Here is a 12,557-nt window from a genome sequence, read left to right as displayed (position 1 = left end):
ATGCTCGTTAAAGGCAGAAAATATTAGTTTTACCCTTTATTCTATATTGATTATATATTTTTTGCCATTTCATGTTTTGGGTGGAAAACTGCTTATTTATTGTCACTAAGAGACTGGACTCTTTATTGGACATTTTTACCTACGCTTTTCATTTATGCACTTCACTAAAGGCACAATGGCCCCTAAAACAGGTAGTTTTAGGCCCCTAAAACACAGTAAGTAATCTGTGCCATTCACTCCTTTGAAGAATGTTTTTACAAAGTTCACCTTCGCCATATTTGCCTGAGGCCATATAGGTCCTTTATATCCCTTCAACACTGTAACTAGCTGCTCATGGTCACCTTCCTAGTGACTCTTTGGCTAAGGAGAAGCCTGACACCTGACAGAATCTTTATTGGGTGGTTAGAAAAGAATGTCTCTAATAATTAACTCACTTTTTTTTTTTCCCTGGCAAAAAATATAAATTGTGAGAGTTCAGGCTAGGGAAAGAATGTATTTCACACCTCAGTAACACACAGAAGTGGCATCCTCAGGCCAGTAGCACTAAGGGTATGGCCTGATAGCACTCCCACTGAGGACAAGCAATCCAGAAGTGAAGCCTTGAGATTGTAATAGAGAGTTTCAGAAGCTACTGTGGGAAGGCGTAATTTCAGCTAATCAAGGTCATGAGGTAGTGCACTCAGGAGGGGAATACAGGAGAAGGCAACAGGGTAGAGAGTTACACTGAAGGATGTGCTACATGTTTAGGTTGGCTAGGGTTCATGACAAGGTTGCTACCCTTTACCAAGGACTCCTAAAGCTTTCTTTTTCTTCTGCATGCTTTCCCCTTTAAGTGACTTATATATTATGGCTAGCCAAATGCACATGACAGTTAAATAAAATAATCAGAGATCACTTTACCTTGGAAGAGAACAGGAAACAAGATTACTAGAGTTAAGACTTAGGTCTGATAAGTAGATGTATTCATAAATGTACATTATCTGAAGGCCAACCAGAAAGGAACAGAGCTCTTGAGACAGAGAACTTCAGACTCTGCTCACTTATCTCCCAGAGGGAGGAGCAGTGAGCTGTGTCCCATCAAAGTCCTCGTTTCTTGGACAGTTTGGATAATCTAGGACCTGGGTCAATTGTAACTGTGCTAGTCTACTAAGGTATTAATGTAACCATAGGATATCATGCTCTTATGAAAAGAAACATGGAGTTTTACCTGATTTTAGAAGCAAGACATCTTGCTTTTTTTAATAATCAACTACTGGGTTGGCCAAAAGGTTCTTTTTTTCCCCCCATAAGATGGCTCTAGTAGCACTTAGTTGTCTTTAACTTCATTCAAAACAATTTTGCTAGATTGTATTGTGATGGCTATCATATCAGCATACATTAAAAAAACTTATCAAAATTGGTGAATTTTTGTGTAGCCATTTTGATATTGAAGATGGAAGAAAAAAGCAACATATTATGCTGTATTATTTCAAGAAAGGTAAAAATACAACAAAAATGTAAAAAAAAGATTTGTGCAGTGTATGGAGAAGGTATGGAGAAGTGTACGGAGAAGTGATTGATTGAATGTGTCAAAAGTGGTTTGTGAAGTTTCATGCTGGAGATTTCTTGCTGGATGATGCTTCCCAGAGTCAGGCAGACCAGTTGAAGTTGATAGTGATCAAATCGAAACATTGAAAATAATCAATGTTATACCATGAGAGAGATATCTGACATACTCAAAATAATCAAATCAAGTGTTGAAAATCACTTGCACCATTTTTGGTTATGTTCATCACTTTGATGTTTGGGTTGCACATAAGTGGGGGAAAAAACCTTCTTGACTGTATTTCTGCATCCAATTCTCAACGAAAAACAAAAACATTCCGTTTTTAAAACAAATTGTAAGCAATTAAAAGTGGATACTGTATGATAATGTGGAATGGAAGAGACCACCAACCACACCAAAGGCTGATTTTCATCCGAAGAAAGTGATATAGTGTATGTGGTGGGATTGGAAGGGAGTCCTCTATTATGAGCTCCTTCCAGAAAACTGAATGATTAATTCCAACAAGCACTGCTCCCAATTAGACCAACTGAAAGCAGTACTCCACAAAAAGCGTCTGGAATCAGTCAACAGAGAACACATAATCTTCTATCAGGATAATGCAAGACCACATATTTCTTTGATGACCACACAAAAACTGTTCAGCTCGGCTGGGAAGTTCTGATTCATCCACTGTATTCACCAGACATTGCACCTTCAGATGCCCTTTTGGTCTTTACAAAATTCTCTTAATGGAAAAAATTTCAATTCCCTGAAAAACTATAAAAGGTACCTAGAACAGTTTTTTGCTCAAAAAGATACAAAATTGGGGGAAGATGGAATTATTAAGTTGCCTGGAAAATGGCAGAAAGTAGTGGAACAAATCGGTGAACACAATGTTCAGTCAAGTTTTTGGTGAAAATGAAAAATGTGTCTTGTATTTATACCTTAAAAACCAAAAGAACTTTTGGGCCAACCCAATACAATTTTACTCATTAACTTTATATAAATCTATAACAATGAAGAACTGTTGGAACTATGTCATTTTCTAAGTTTGAGAAAGCTCTTAGAAAATGCATTGGTGATAGAAATCACATCATCAATTGCAGCACTTTGCACCTAATTAAGCACGTTTAAAATTAATCTATACACATCTGGACAACTACTTTAAGTCACATACAGCACTTACCTTCAAACTGAAACAATTTAGGAGAGACTGGCAGAATACTGTCATTTTATAAAAAGAAAGGATAAAGTTTAAATACATTCTTGTCACTAGAACCACATTAGATGTAACGAGGTATTCTGGAGTGATCAGGGGAAATCATCTTTGTGCTAGGACCCCAGTGAAGCAGTGACTGGGCCTGACTCCCGCAAAAGAACCCTTGTTTCATTGGTCAGACACAGCGAGGGTACCTGCAGTCTTTGGTCTAGACCAGGGCAATAGTTTTTACATTTCTTAGGGGAAATACTAAGAAACCAAATGTTTCTCAAAAGGTTTCAGTTTCCTTAAGAAATGAATATACTGTATGCTTTAAGAACTAGAGATTGCAATCAGAAGTTGGCCAAGTGGTGACCCTGGAGGGGGTGGCGGATGGGAGGAGATTGAAGAGGCGCTTCCTGGGAGCCGACACTGTGCTTTTCCTTGATCTGGATGTTGACTATATAGGTGTGTGCAGTTTATAGAAAATATATTGAGCTATATATGCATGAGATATATAACTGCCTATGTATTAACTTCAAAAGTTTTAAGTTAAAAAAAGACTATAACGTGTAAAATTTTGCTCTACAATTCTGGATTCATGACTTGCCTCAGTGTCACAAGGATAGAAAATATTTTCCAAACAACAAAATAAAATATAGCATAGAACTTTATACCTAAATCATCAGGTGGGAAAGTGCATATTTTAAAATCTCAGTTTCAAGGTATTTTTTTTTTTTTTAGGACAAGAAGAGCTGACATATAAATGCATGTTTTAACTACACTAGAAATAACTGAGGCTGAAGTGGAGAGTGGGAAGAGCACTAAACACAAAGATCTAAATACTGTTTTCTAAGCCTTGCTCCACCACTCTTGGCCTGAGCAAGGCACCTACTTAATGTCTGTCTATAAAATGGAAAAATTATCAAATGTTGACATTTATCAACCCCTATCTAGGAGGGTCTGTATCAAGATGAAAAAGACTGTTTACAGAGAAAATAACATGAGCAAATAAGTATTTGTATGTAAACAGAAGTGATTTTGTGAAGTCCATTCTATAAAAAGTAAGATAGAATCCCAAGTGTGCATGGAGGATTGTCACAAAACAAGAAGCTTGGACACTTTTTGCCATGTCCCAGATCTTATCAATAGAAAGTAGTTCATTTAAAGTGTACAATTCTCTGTTCTACCCTCTTGTAACACATCCCTTTATTCTCTGCCAGGTGCCTGGCAGCCAGAGCAAGAGCGGGACGAAGGTCTATCAGGAGGCCTCCACTGGGCTATAGGCCTGTGCTGCCACCGGGCATGATACTCTTAGATACTCAGGTTTTCCAAGCAAAGCCCACAAAACAGTATTTTCAATGTAAAATCTGATATTTCAATGCTGGCATCTGATTCAAATGTTTATAAAAGCACTATGTATACCAAACAAGTCTATAGGCTGGAGTGCACCCACAGGATGCCAGTTGTGACTTTCCAATTCTTTGCTTCTAAGGACACCATTATCTCTAAACTTCCCCTTCTTTCTATGTGCCCATCTGTTACTTCGTTGCTAATCCTATATTTTCAGCAGCAAATACGTTACAGTAAGACTCTGAAAAGAGGCCTGAAAAAAGGAATGTAGTCTTATTCTTGTTCTCAGCTTTACTCTATTATTTCTCCGTTTATCCTTAGAAGATTGACCTTCCTCTTTATCTTAAACAAACACATGAGCCATGATTATAATTTATGTGTCTTATTTTTTAACTATTTGATAAAAAATTAGGATACAGAGGGAACTCTGGTCCCCTGACAGCACTAATATCTAAATTTTAGGCTGAGGCTAACCATGTGAATGCCATCAGCCTTTCATCATGGTTCAAATGCTGAGGGGCAGCATTTGACTCATGTATGGTGTGGAACAGGAGTTTCACTCCACCCCATAGTTAAGGGTTATCATTATTGTAATCTATTTCATTCCCATGGATCTACCTCCATAAGCTAATTTTTGAGGGGTTGCTATGTTGTATTTAAATAAAAGTAAGGTTTACAGGCACATGAAACTATACTGATGCACATCGGCCAGTGACTTGGAGATTCATGATGATAGCATTGTACCTAACCTGATGTGATCAGAGAGGATAATTAGAGTGATACAGATTAGCATTTGCTGAGTATCGCTAACATGTTCCATGTGTTAACTAACTTAACTATTAAAAGACCCCCCTTCCTTTACTAAAAGAAGGAAGTAAAACTCAGAAATGTTAAAAAAAAAAAAAAAAACTTTTCCAGGTGTCCACTCAGCTAATCAGTAAGGGCTGGGACAGGAACTCAGGCCTACTGGACTATAGAGTCCATGCTCTGAACCAACTCTGCCCAAATAATTTGCAGACTGTAATGGCTGCCCTCAGAGTTGTTTTTGTTTTTAAGAAACCCTTACTGATATTTAAAGCACTGCAAACGTTTTTGTTGATAAGCTCACATCAGTAATATCCTATTCTTATGTATCATCATATATAATAATAGTAGATAAAAATTGAGAATTTTTCACCCCAGAGCTCCAAAGTCTCTTGAATATACATCTCCCTTCCTAAATTGAGAAATATGCCAGCAGAGCTCTTTGATATTTATTTCTCAGAATCTAGTTCTGATTCTATGTCTCTGCAAGGCAGACCTCTTGGAGTTCACTCTTTGATGAAACGTGGGCTCTGCCCCAGCCCTGTGGCCCTGCACTGCTCCTTCTTCCTTGGCTTTGGGGACCCCTGTCTCCTAGAAAGTATTCTTACCCTCACTCCTTCTTAGACTTCCCTTTCTCAATCTGCCCTTACCTACTCATGTTTCCCTAAATTCTCTCTGCAGTTCTCTTTTCTTTTCACATTCTGAATGCTGCCTCTCATTCAAATCCACAGTTTTAACTACATGCAAAAGCTGGTGATACTCAGCATCTTCCCTGAGTGCCAGACCCAGATGTGTGTTTGTCTATTGAACATCTCCTGGATGAAAAAGCCCCAAGCAGTCTCCTCAATTTGCCCCTACTCCTCAGTTCTCAGCCTCCATGCATAGCAGTCTTTCTTCCCAATTCTCCAAGCCAGAAACAGGAAAAGCTTGGCCTTTTCCCTCCCTCCAAGCTCTGTATCTTTACCCAATTCTACGCCCTCCAATTCTATCCCTATATCTCTTGTAATTACACGTTTCCAACCCTCCATCCTACTGTCCTAGTCCAGCCCCACTTCAGTCTCTGCCTGTTCAACTGTAACTGCCCTCTGACTGCTATCCCTGACTCTGGTCCTCTCACTTTCTATTCCACCCTCCATCCTGTTGACAGATGGATGCCACAAAAGCCCAAGTGTGATCAACCTTACTCCTGTTTAACACCTTTTATAAACACAGAAGGTCTCACGCCTCTCTGTCTAGTCCAAGGGTACTCGAGGCTGCAGTCACACTGAAACACTCTCCTGGCTTCCATCGCCCAGCTCACTCTTTGCCCGGATAGGTTTTACTTTTCATGACTCATTTCCCATTTCCCTATCACTCCCGGGAAGCCCTTGCCTTGTCTTTCTCGGTGGCAGCTGAAGTGCCACACTTGAAGCACTCTATTATGCTGATAAATTTTCTGGTCAATCTGTAGAAACAGCTTAGAGTATAAAAACCACGTTCTTCTTATTCATTAAGGGATTTAATGGAGGAAAGCCAGAGATTCATCTTCAAATCGTATTTTTATCATTGGGCAGATAAAACTATCTGCCCAAGAACACAGGGGTATCGGCAAATACAAGGGCACTGTTAAGCAACAGTTCAGGCAGAGTTATAGGAACTCTTTCATCCTGGTGTTCCTTCAAGAAATCTATACCTACCTAAAGTCCCTGATAGGCTGGAGGGCCACAGGAGGTTAACTGAGAGCAGCCCTCACTTCTTGAGATCCATCTGATTTGGGGTAGCTTCTGTCCTCTTTTTGGTGCTTGGTACATAAATAGTTGTTGACCGAATAATATGCACCAAATATAAGTTATGTGTCAGGTACTGGGCATGAAATACAACATTTAACTTTCACAATGGAAAGAAGGACGGAATTACGGCACCTTCCTCCGTGGTAGCATTTTATTTTTAATCTACATGTATACAGTAATAGAAATACAGTATAGAAATCAATGATTTCTATAGTGAAACAATAGAGAACATTTCAATTACACTCACCTGGAGTGCTGCTGGTCCGCAGCGGCAGATGTTTCTGTTGTCCTCCTTTGTATCTTACCTTATTTTTCTGCCAGAGTGCTCATTTGAAACTGTAATTCAATGGATTCTACTTACACAACTCACACTTGCCTCAGAAATGATCACTGATACTGCCTCAGAAATGATCACTGATAAAGTACAGTAAAAGCCTGATCAACCAGCAGATGTGGACAATAAAGAGGGAACTAGCTACTCCAATCTACCTAGCCAAGTATTAATTCAGGTCTGAAGATGAGTAGGCCAGTGCTCTTTTAGGCAGAGCACTAGGCCTGCATGAATGAATGCTTCTAAAAGAGCACATTTTTTTTGTTTGTTTTTGGCTAAAGAAAGGTAAAGAAAAGGGTACAAAATGCTGTTTATAAATGGCTATCTCAACTGGTTCAAATACTGAGAAGGACATATTTTAAGAGCATCATTTCAGTATTGAGGGCTGATTATCTCTTGAGTGGAAGATGAACACCCACACCTTTACCACTGTACTTGAGCTGAAGAGTTTCTCATCTCCTTGGAGGTTTTTCCTCTATGAACTCCACTTCTGTCATCCATCCTATTTAATCCTAAATCTACTTCTAAAACAACCACGTTTGGCACTAGAATCAACACAACACATACATTTTAATCTAGGTATTAATTCAATTCTAACACTAATGAGTGTGGTAGAACATTGCAATGCCAAACCCACATATTTGGTTAGTTAGTGGAAGCTACCAGAAAGTCTCGCAGCTAAAAGAAGATTTACAACTACCTTAAGGAAATTTTCCACTTTCTGAGTCTTTCTCCTGATGGAAAATCAAATGTGTAAAGAATTCAACCTACACAAAATTCACAGGATGTCTACCATCACAATCCTCCTTGATAAAAGCAAAGTATAAGAAATCCATCATGTCTAAGATATTGAAGGGGCTAAGGAAGGAAAGCTTTCAAGAAACAAACAAACTGGCTGCATTATATACAATGGAATTACTCTAGTGGAAATCTAGCCTCTCTAAAATTCAATATCTAAAAGTTTCTCTTTTCACAAACAACTACTGACTGTATACATTTAATTTTTATTTTACTTGAAACATTCTGACAAACAACAAACAGAGAATTACAGAATAGTGAATGAAGAATACATTGACGATAAGTAATAGACATTGGGAATGGCAGTACTGGGAACGAAGGTCTGACAGTATAGTGAAAGCTCAGAAATTATAGGAGATGGAAATACAGAATTACAGAAGACAAAAGATTATTAAAGCTGTCATAATTTAAGAGTAAATAACATTTTATAGAAAACTGGATTAATTGTAAAACATGATTTTTCTTCCTTAAAAATTTTCTTAAGCAAATCACAAACATGTTAGAGTGAAAGAATCTAAGAGTTACAAAGGGCTTTAATCATTATACCATCTAATCCAGTCTATTTTACAGATAAGGAAACCGAAGCCCAGTGAGTAGCTTTGCCTGGCCAGCAACCACTTAAAAGATTTTCATACTTCTAGAATATATGTTCATTTTCATTTCATTATATATTCTGTCATTTACCAAACAGTAACGAAAAGAGACATTAGAGTCTAAACTCTGAACCCAAGTGTCACTTTGTAGATTGTTGCAAAAGGGACACATTAAAGGTAAAAAGCACTACTTTAAAAAAAAAATGCGAATTCCTCATTTAGCTTTAAAATAACACCCGTTCTTATAAAATTATTCTATATGGTGGGCAAACTGTAGTCATAGACTGAAAAAAACTATGCTAACATAGATAGTTATAAGAGATTAGACATTTTTATAACCCTTAAAGATCTGTGCCATTTTTAAAGGGACTTACTCATATACACAAACAAAATACTTTTATAATATACTCCTTCCTAAACACTGTCTTTAGTGAGGAATTAGAATATTAACTATATGCTATGACCTTTTGATATTTTTCAACTATATATTTATAACTTGGGGGGACACCAAAATATTAGTTTAAGAGAAGCCAAAATTTACCAGTGCCTCAAGTTATCTTTATGTACCACATGTAAAGTAACCATGACACAAAATCAATGTAATAGAATGAGTGCCTATTATGCATAAGATGTTAAAATTGTTTGGCTGGACATAATCAGGTCAAATTTTAAATCTGTTACTTCAATTCCAAATAATGTGGTAATACATTATTCCAAAATTTTTTGGAACCTGGTGGCCCATTTTCTAAAAGTTGTTTTGACTGCACTGGCATTTTGAACCTCTGTACTTCATGCCCTTCCCCCTTCCCCTCCCTGTGAGTAGTAAACTTTTTTGGATGTGTTCTATCTTTGTCATATTTCCCAGATCCTCTGATTTGGCTCACTTTGGATTCCCTTCCCCCACCCTTTCTTCCCTGCCTTCCACTTTCTGCACTGCCTGTCTCCTGGCACTTTCCCTTCTCTTCCTCATCGTTCTCATCTTCTCCCTTCTCCTCTTCTCGGCCATTCTCCTTCTCTTTCCTCTTCCCCACTGCCCCCTCCTCCTCTTCTCTCTCACTGCCTTCCCTCTCTCTCTCCTCTTCTTCCTCCACTCTTTCTTCCCCCTCCTCTTCTCCCTCTCCCTCTCCTCCCAGTCCCTCCCCCTCTTTCTCTCCTCCTTCCTCCTCTTCTCCCTCCTCTTCCTCTCCTTCCCCCTCCTCTCCTTCCGCCTCTCCCTCCTCCTCTCCTTCTCCCTCTTCTAACTCTTCTTCCCCCTCTCCTTCTTCTTCTTCTCCTCCCTCATCCCCTCCCCCCTCCTCTTCCTCCTCTCCTTCCTGCTCCCCATCCCCTTCCTCCTCTCCCTCCTCTCCTTCCTGCTCCTCCCCATCCCCTTCCTCCTCTCCCCCCTCTCCTTCCTGCTCCTCCCCATCCCCTTCCTCCTCTCCCCCCTCTCCTTCCTGCTCCTCCCCATCCCCTTCCTCCTCTCCCCCCTCTCCTTCCTGCTCCTCCCCATCCCCTTCCTCCTCTCCCCCCTCTCCTTCCTGCTCCTCCCCATCCCCTTCCTCCTCTCCCTCCCCATTCCCTTCCTCCTCTCCCCCCTCTCCTTCCTGCTCCTCCCCATCCCCTTCCTCCTCTTCCCCCTCTCCTTCCTGCTCTTCCCCATCCCCTTCCTCCTCTCCCTCCCCATCCCCTTCCTCCTCTCCCCCCCCATCCCTTGCCTCCTCTCCCCCCTCTCCTTCCTGCTCCTCCCCATCCCCTTCCTCCTCTTCCCCCTCTCCTTCCTGCTCTTCCCCATCCCCTTCCTCCTCTCCCTCCCCATCCCCTTCCTCCTCTCCCCCCCCATCCCTTGCCTCCTCTCCCCCCTCTCCTTCCTGCTCCTCCCCATCCCCTTCCTCCTCTTCCCCCTCTCCTTCCTGCTCTTCCCCATCCCCTTCCTCCTCTCCCTCCCTATCCCCTTCCTCCTCTCCCTCCCCATCCCCTTCCTCTTCCTCCTCTCCTTCCTGTTCCTCCCCATCCCCTTCCCCTTCTCCCCCTTCTCCCTCCCCATCTCCTTCCTCCTCTCCCCTCTCTCCTTCCTTCTCCTCATCCCCTACCTCTTCTACCTCCCCATCTCCTTCCTCCTCTCCCCCTTCTGCTTCCTGCTCCTCCCCATCCCCTTCCTCCTCTCCCTCCCCATCTCCTTCCTCTTCTCCCACCTCTCCTTCCTGTTCCACACCATCCCTTTCCCCTCCCTCCCCATCTCCTTCCTCCTCCTCTTCCTCTCCCTCCCCTTCCTCCTCTCCTTCCTGCCCCCCCTCCTCTCCTTTCCCCTCTCTTTCCTCTCCTTCCTGCCATCTCCCCTCTTCTAACTCCTCCCCCTTCCTCTCCTGCTCTTCCTCCTCTTCTTTCTCTTTCCCTTCTTCCCCTTCTTCCTCACCTCCCTCCTCCTCTCCCTCCCCGCCTCCCTGCTCCTTCTCTTCTGCTTCTTTCCTCCCTGTGCTTCTTTCCTCCTGGTGGCCCTGTTCCCTCTCCTTTGGCTGTTGTTCCTCCTCCTCCAGGTCTTTCTCTCCCTTCCCCAGGCTCTCTATTACTCCCTCTCCCATGTCTTCCCCCTCTTGTCCTTCCTCACTTCCTGTTCTACTTCTCTGTTCTACTCCTGAACTACCTTCCTTCCTGATTCCCTCACCTCCACCTTCAGGCACGTGTTCTGCCTCCCCCGCTAGCTTTCCCTTGCCTTCACTCACCTTAGCTCTGTCTGTAAGGTCATCTGACAGGAGCTCTGCTTCCTCCTCCTCTTTTTCTCCACACTCCTCCTCATTTGCCTCTATCTCTTGCTCCTCTTTTCCACTTCCTTCTGAATCATCTTCTCCTTCCTGTTCCTCTGGGATCCTTGATAAGTGATCACACTTAAACTCATATTTTGCCATGATTCTGGATAGCCTGTGTTTGGCCTCTTCACGTTCAATAAATTTTCTGCTATACCACAAGTTTTGATCAATTTCCACTTCATCATCCTCTTTCTCGCCATTGCTAAATTCTATTGACTCAGGCTGCTCGAAACCATCAGCTATACTTTGCTGACTTTCACCTTCCAAATAACTGTCTTCCTCCTCTATAGATCCTTGTTCACTGACAAAGATCATATCTGGCTTGTTCCCTTTACTTTCCTTAACAAAATCTTTATCTTCTTCATCCTCAATATTCATGTCTCTATTTGGTAAGTCGTCAAAAAATGTATCAATATTTTTTCTATTCTCTTCAGTTTTTCTTATATCCTTCAGATCTGTCATTTTCACCAGATCAGTTTTCATATCAGAGACTATTTCTTTTGCTTCTGAATCCTTCTGACTTTGTCCTTCATCACTTTCCTTTTCTATTTCCTCACTATAAAGCGGATAGACACCATGCTTATTTTCATGTCTAAAGGTCCCTTTTTGCAAACCCTCTGCACTGGTGCTGGTCTGAGGACTTTGCAGGTCTGAGTCACTACCTACGTCCTCATCTGAAAATGCTTCCATAGATAAAGCCGCTGGCATCACGTACATTCCTTGTGCCAAAAGTTGTTTATATACTCTCCCATCTGTCACTTCTGGGGACATCTCTTCATTTTCATATTCATTACTATCATCATTTTCAGTATAAGTTGTATGCTGCTTCGGTTTCTCAATTATTTCTTGTTTCTGTAAATTTTTTGAAGTAATCGTCATACTACTATTAGCTGATAAAGGTAACTTATTTACTACAAAATACTGCCAAGATTTTGAATTATCATAAATTTCACCTGGAGAATTAAAATGCCCAATTTTACCAGACATTTTCCTCAGACTTTGGTGGGTTTTTTTTGGAGGAGGATAATTTATGCCATTCTCTGTCTGTGGAGCATCTAATTTTGATTCAGTAACATGAATCTGTGTTTAACTTTCAAATTTACCACCTGCCTTAACTTTGCCATTACTCACAGTACCAATATTTAATCTCTGCCCCTTTTCTTAATCTGAATCAATTCTTAAATATGTTTCCAGACTGATTTTGAAAAATACTGTTAAAAAATTCACACTTTTCTACTTTCCCTATTGTTTTGTCAAATTTTGATTGGTCTTTTGAGTCCACAAAATTCTCAAAATGAAAGAAACTAAATGAAAATATGAATTTTTAAAAAACTTGAAATAAGAAAAAGCTTATTTCTAGAAGAAAAAATCTGAAAATTACAATGAAATATTTTTATCAA

At 40.7% G+C, this 12,557-nt stretch overlaps 1 protein-coding gene across 3 annotated transcripts in view; it reads right to left on the bottom strand.

Moving 5' to 3' along the window:
• Positions 1-12,557, bottom strand: part of RPGR (retinitis pigmentosa GTPase regulator) — a 66,899-nt gene that overhangs the window by 22,288 nt on the left and 32,054 nt on the right. For 2 of the 3 annotated variants that reach the window (XM_061135927.1, XM_061135926.1), the window contains exon 14: positions 11,074-12,009. The exons of the other annotated variant lie outside the window; for it this stretch is intronic. In XM_061135927.1, coding sequence (XP_060991910.1) covers positions 11,074-12,009 — 936 coding nt within the window. The remainder of the gene's footprint in view (positions 1-11,073; positions 12,010-12,557) is intronic. 3 annotated transcript variants of the gene reach the window in all.

This window comes from Dama dama, chromosome X, assembly GCF_033118175.1.
Source record: "Dama dama isolate Ldn47 chromosome X, ASM3311817v1, whole genome shotgun sequence".
Lineage (NCBI taxonomy): Eukaryota > Metazoa > Chordata > Mammalia > Artiodactyla > Cervidae > Dama > Dama dama.
Note: the sequence above shows the minus strand (reverse complement) of the source record. Positions and strands in the feature narration are given on the sequence as shown.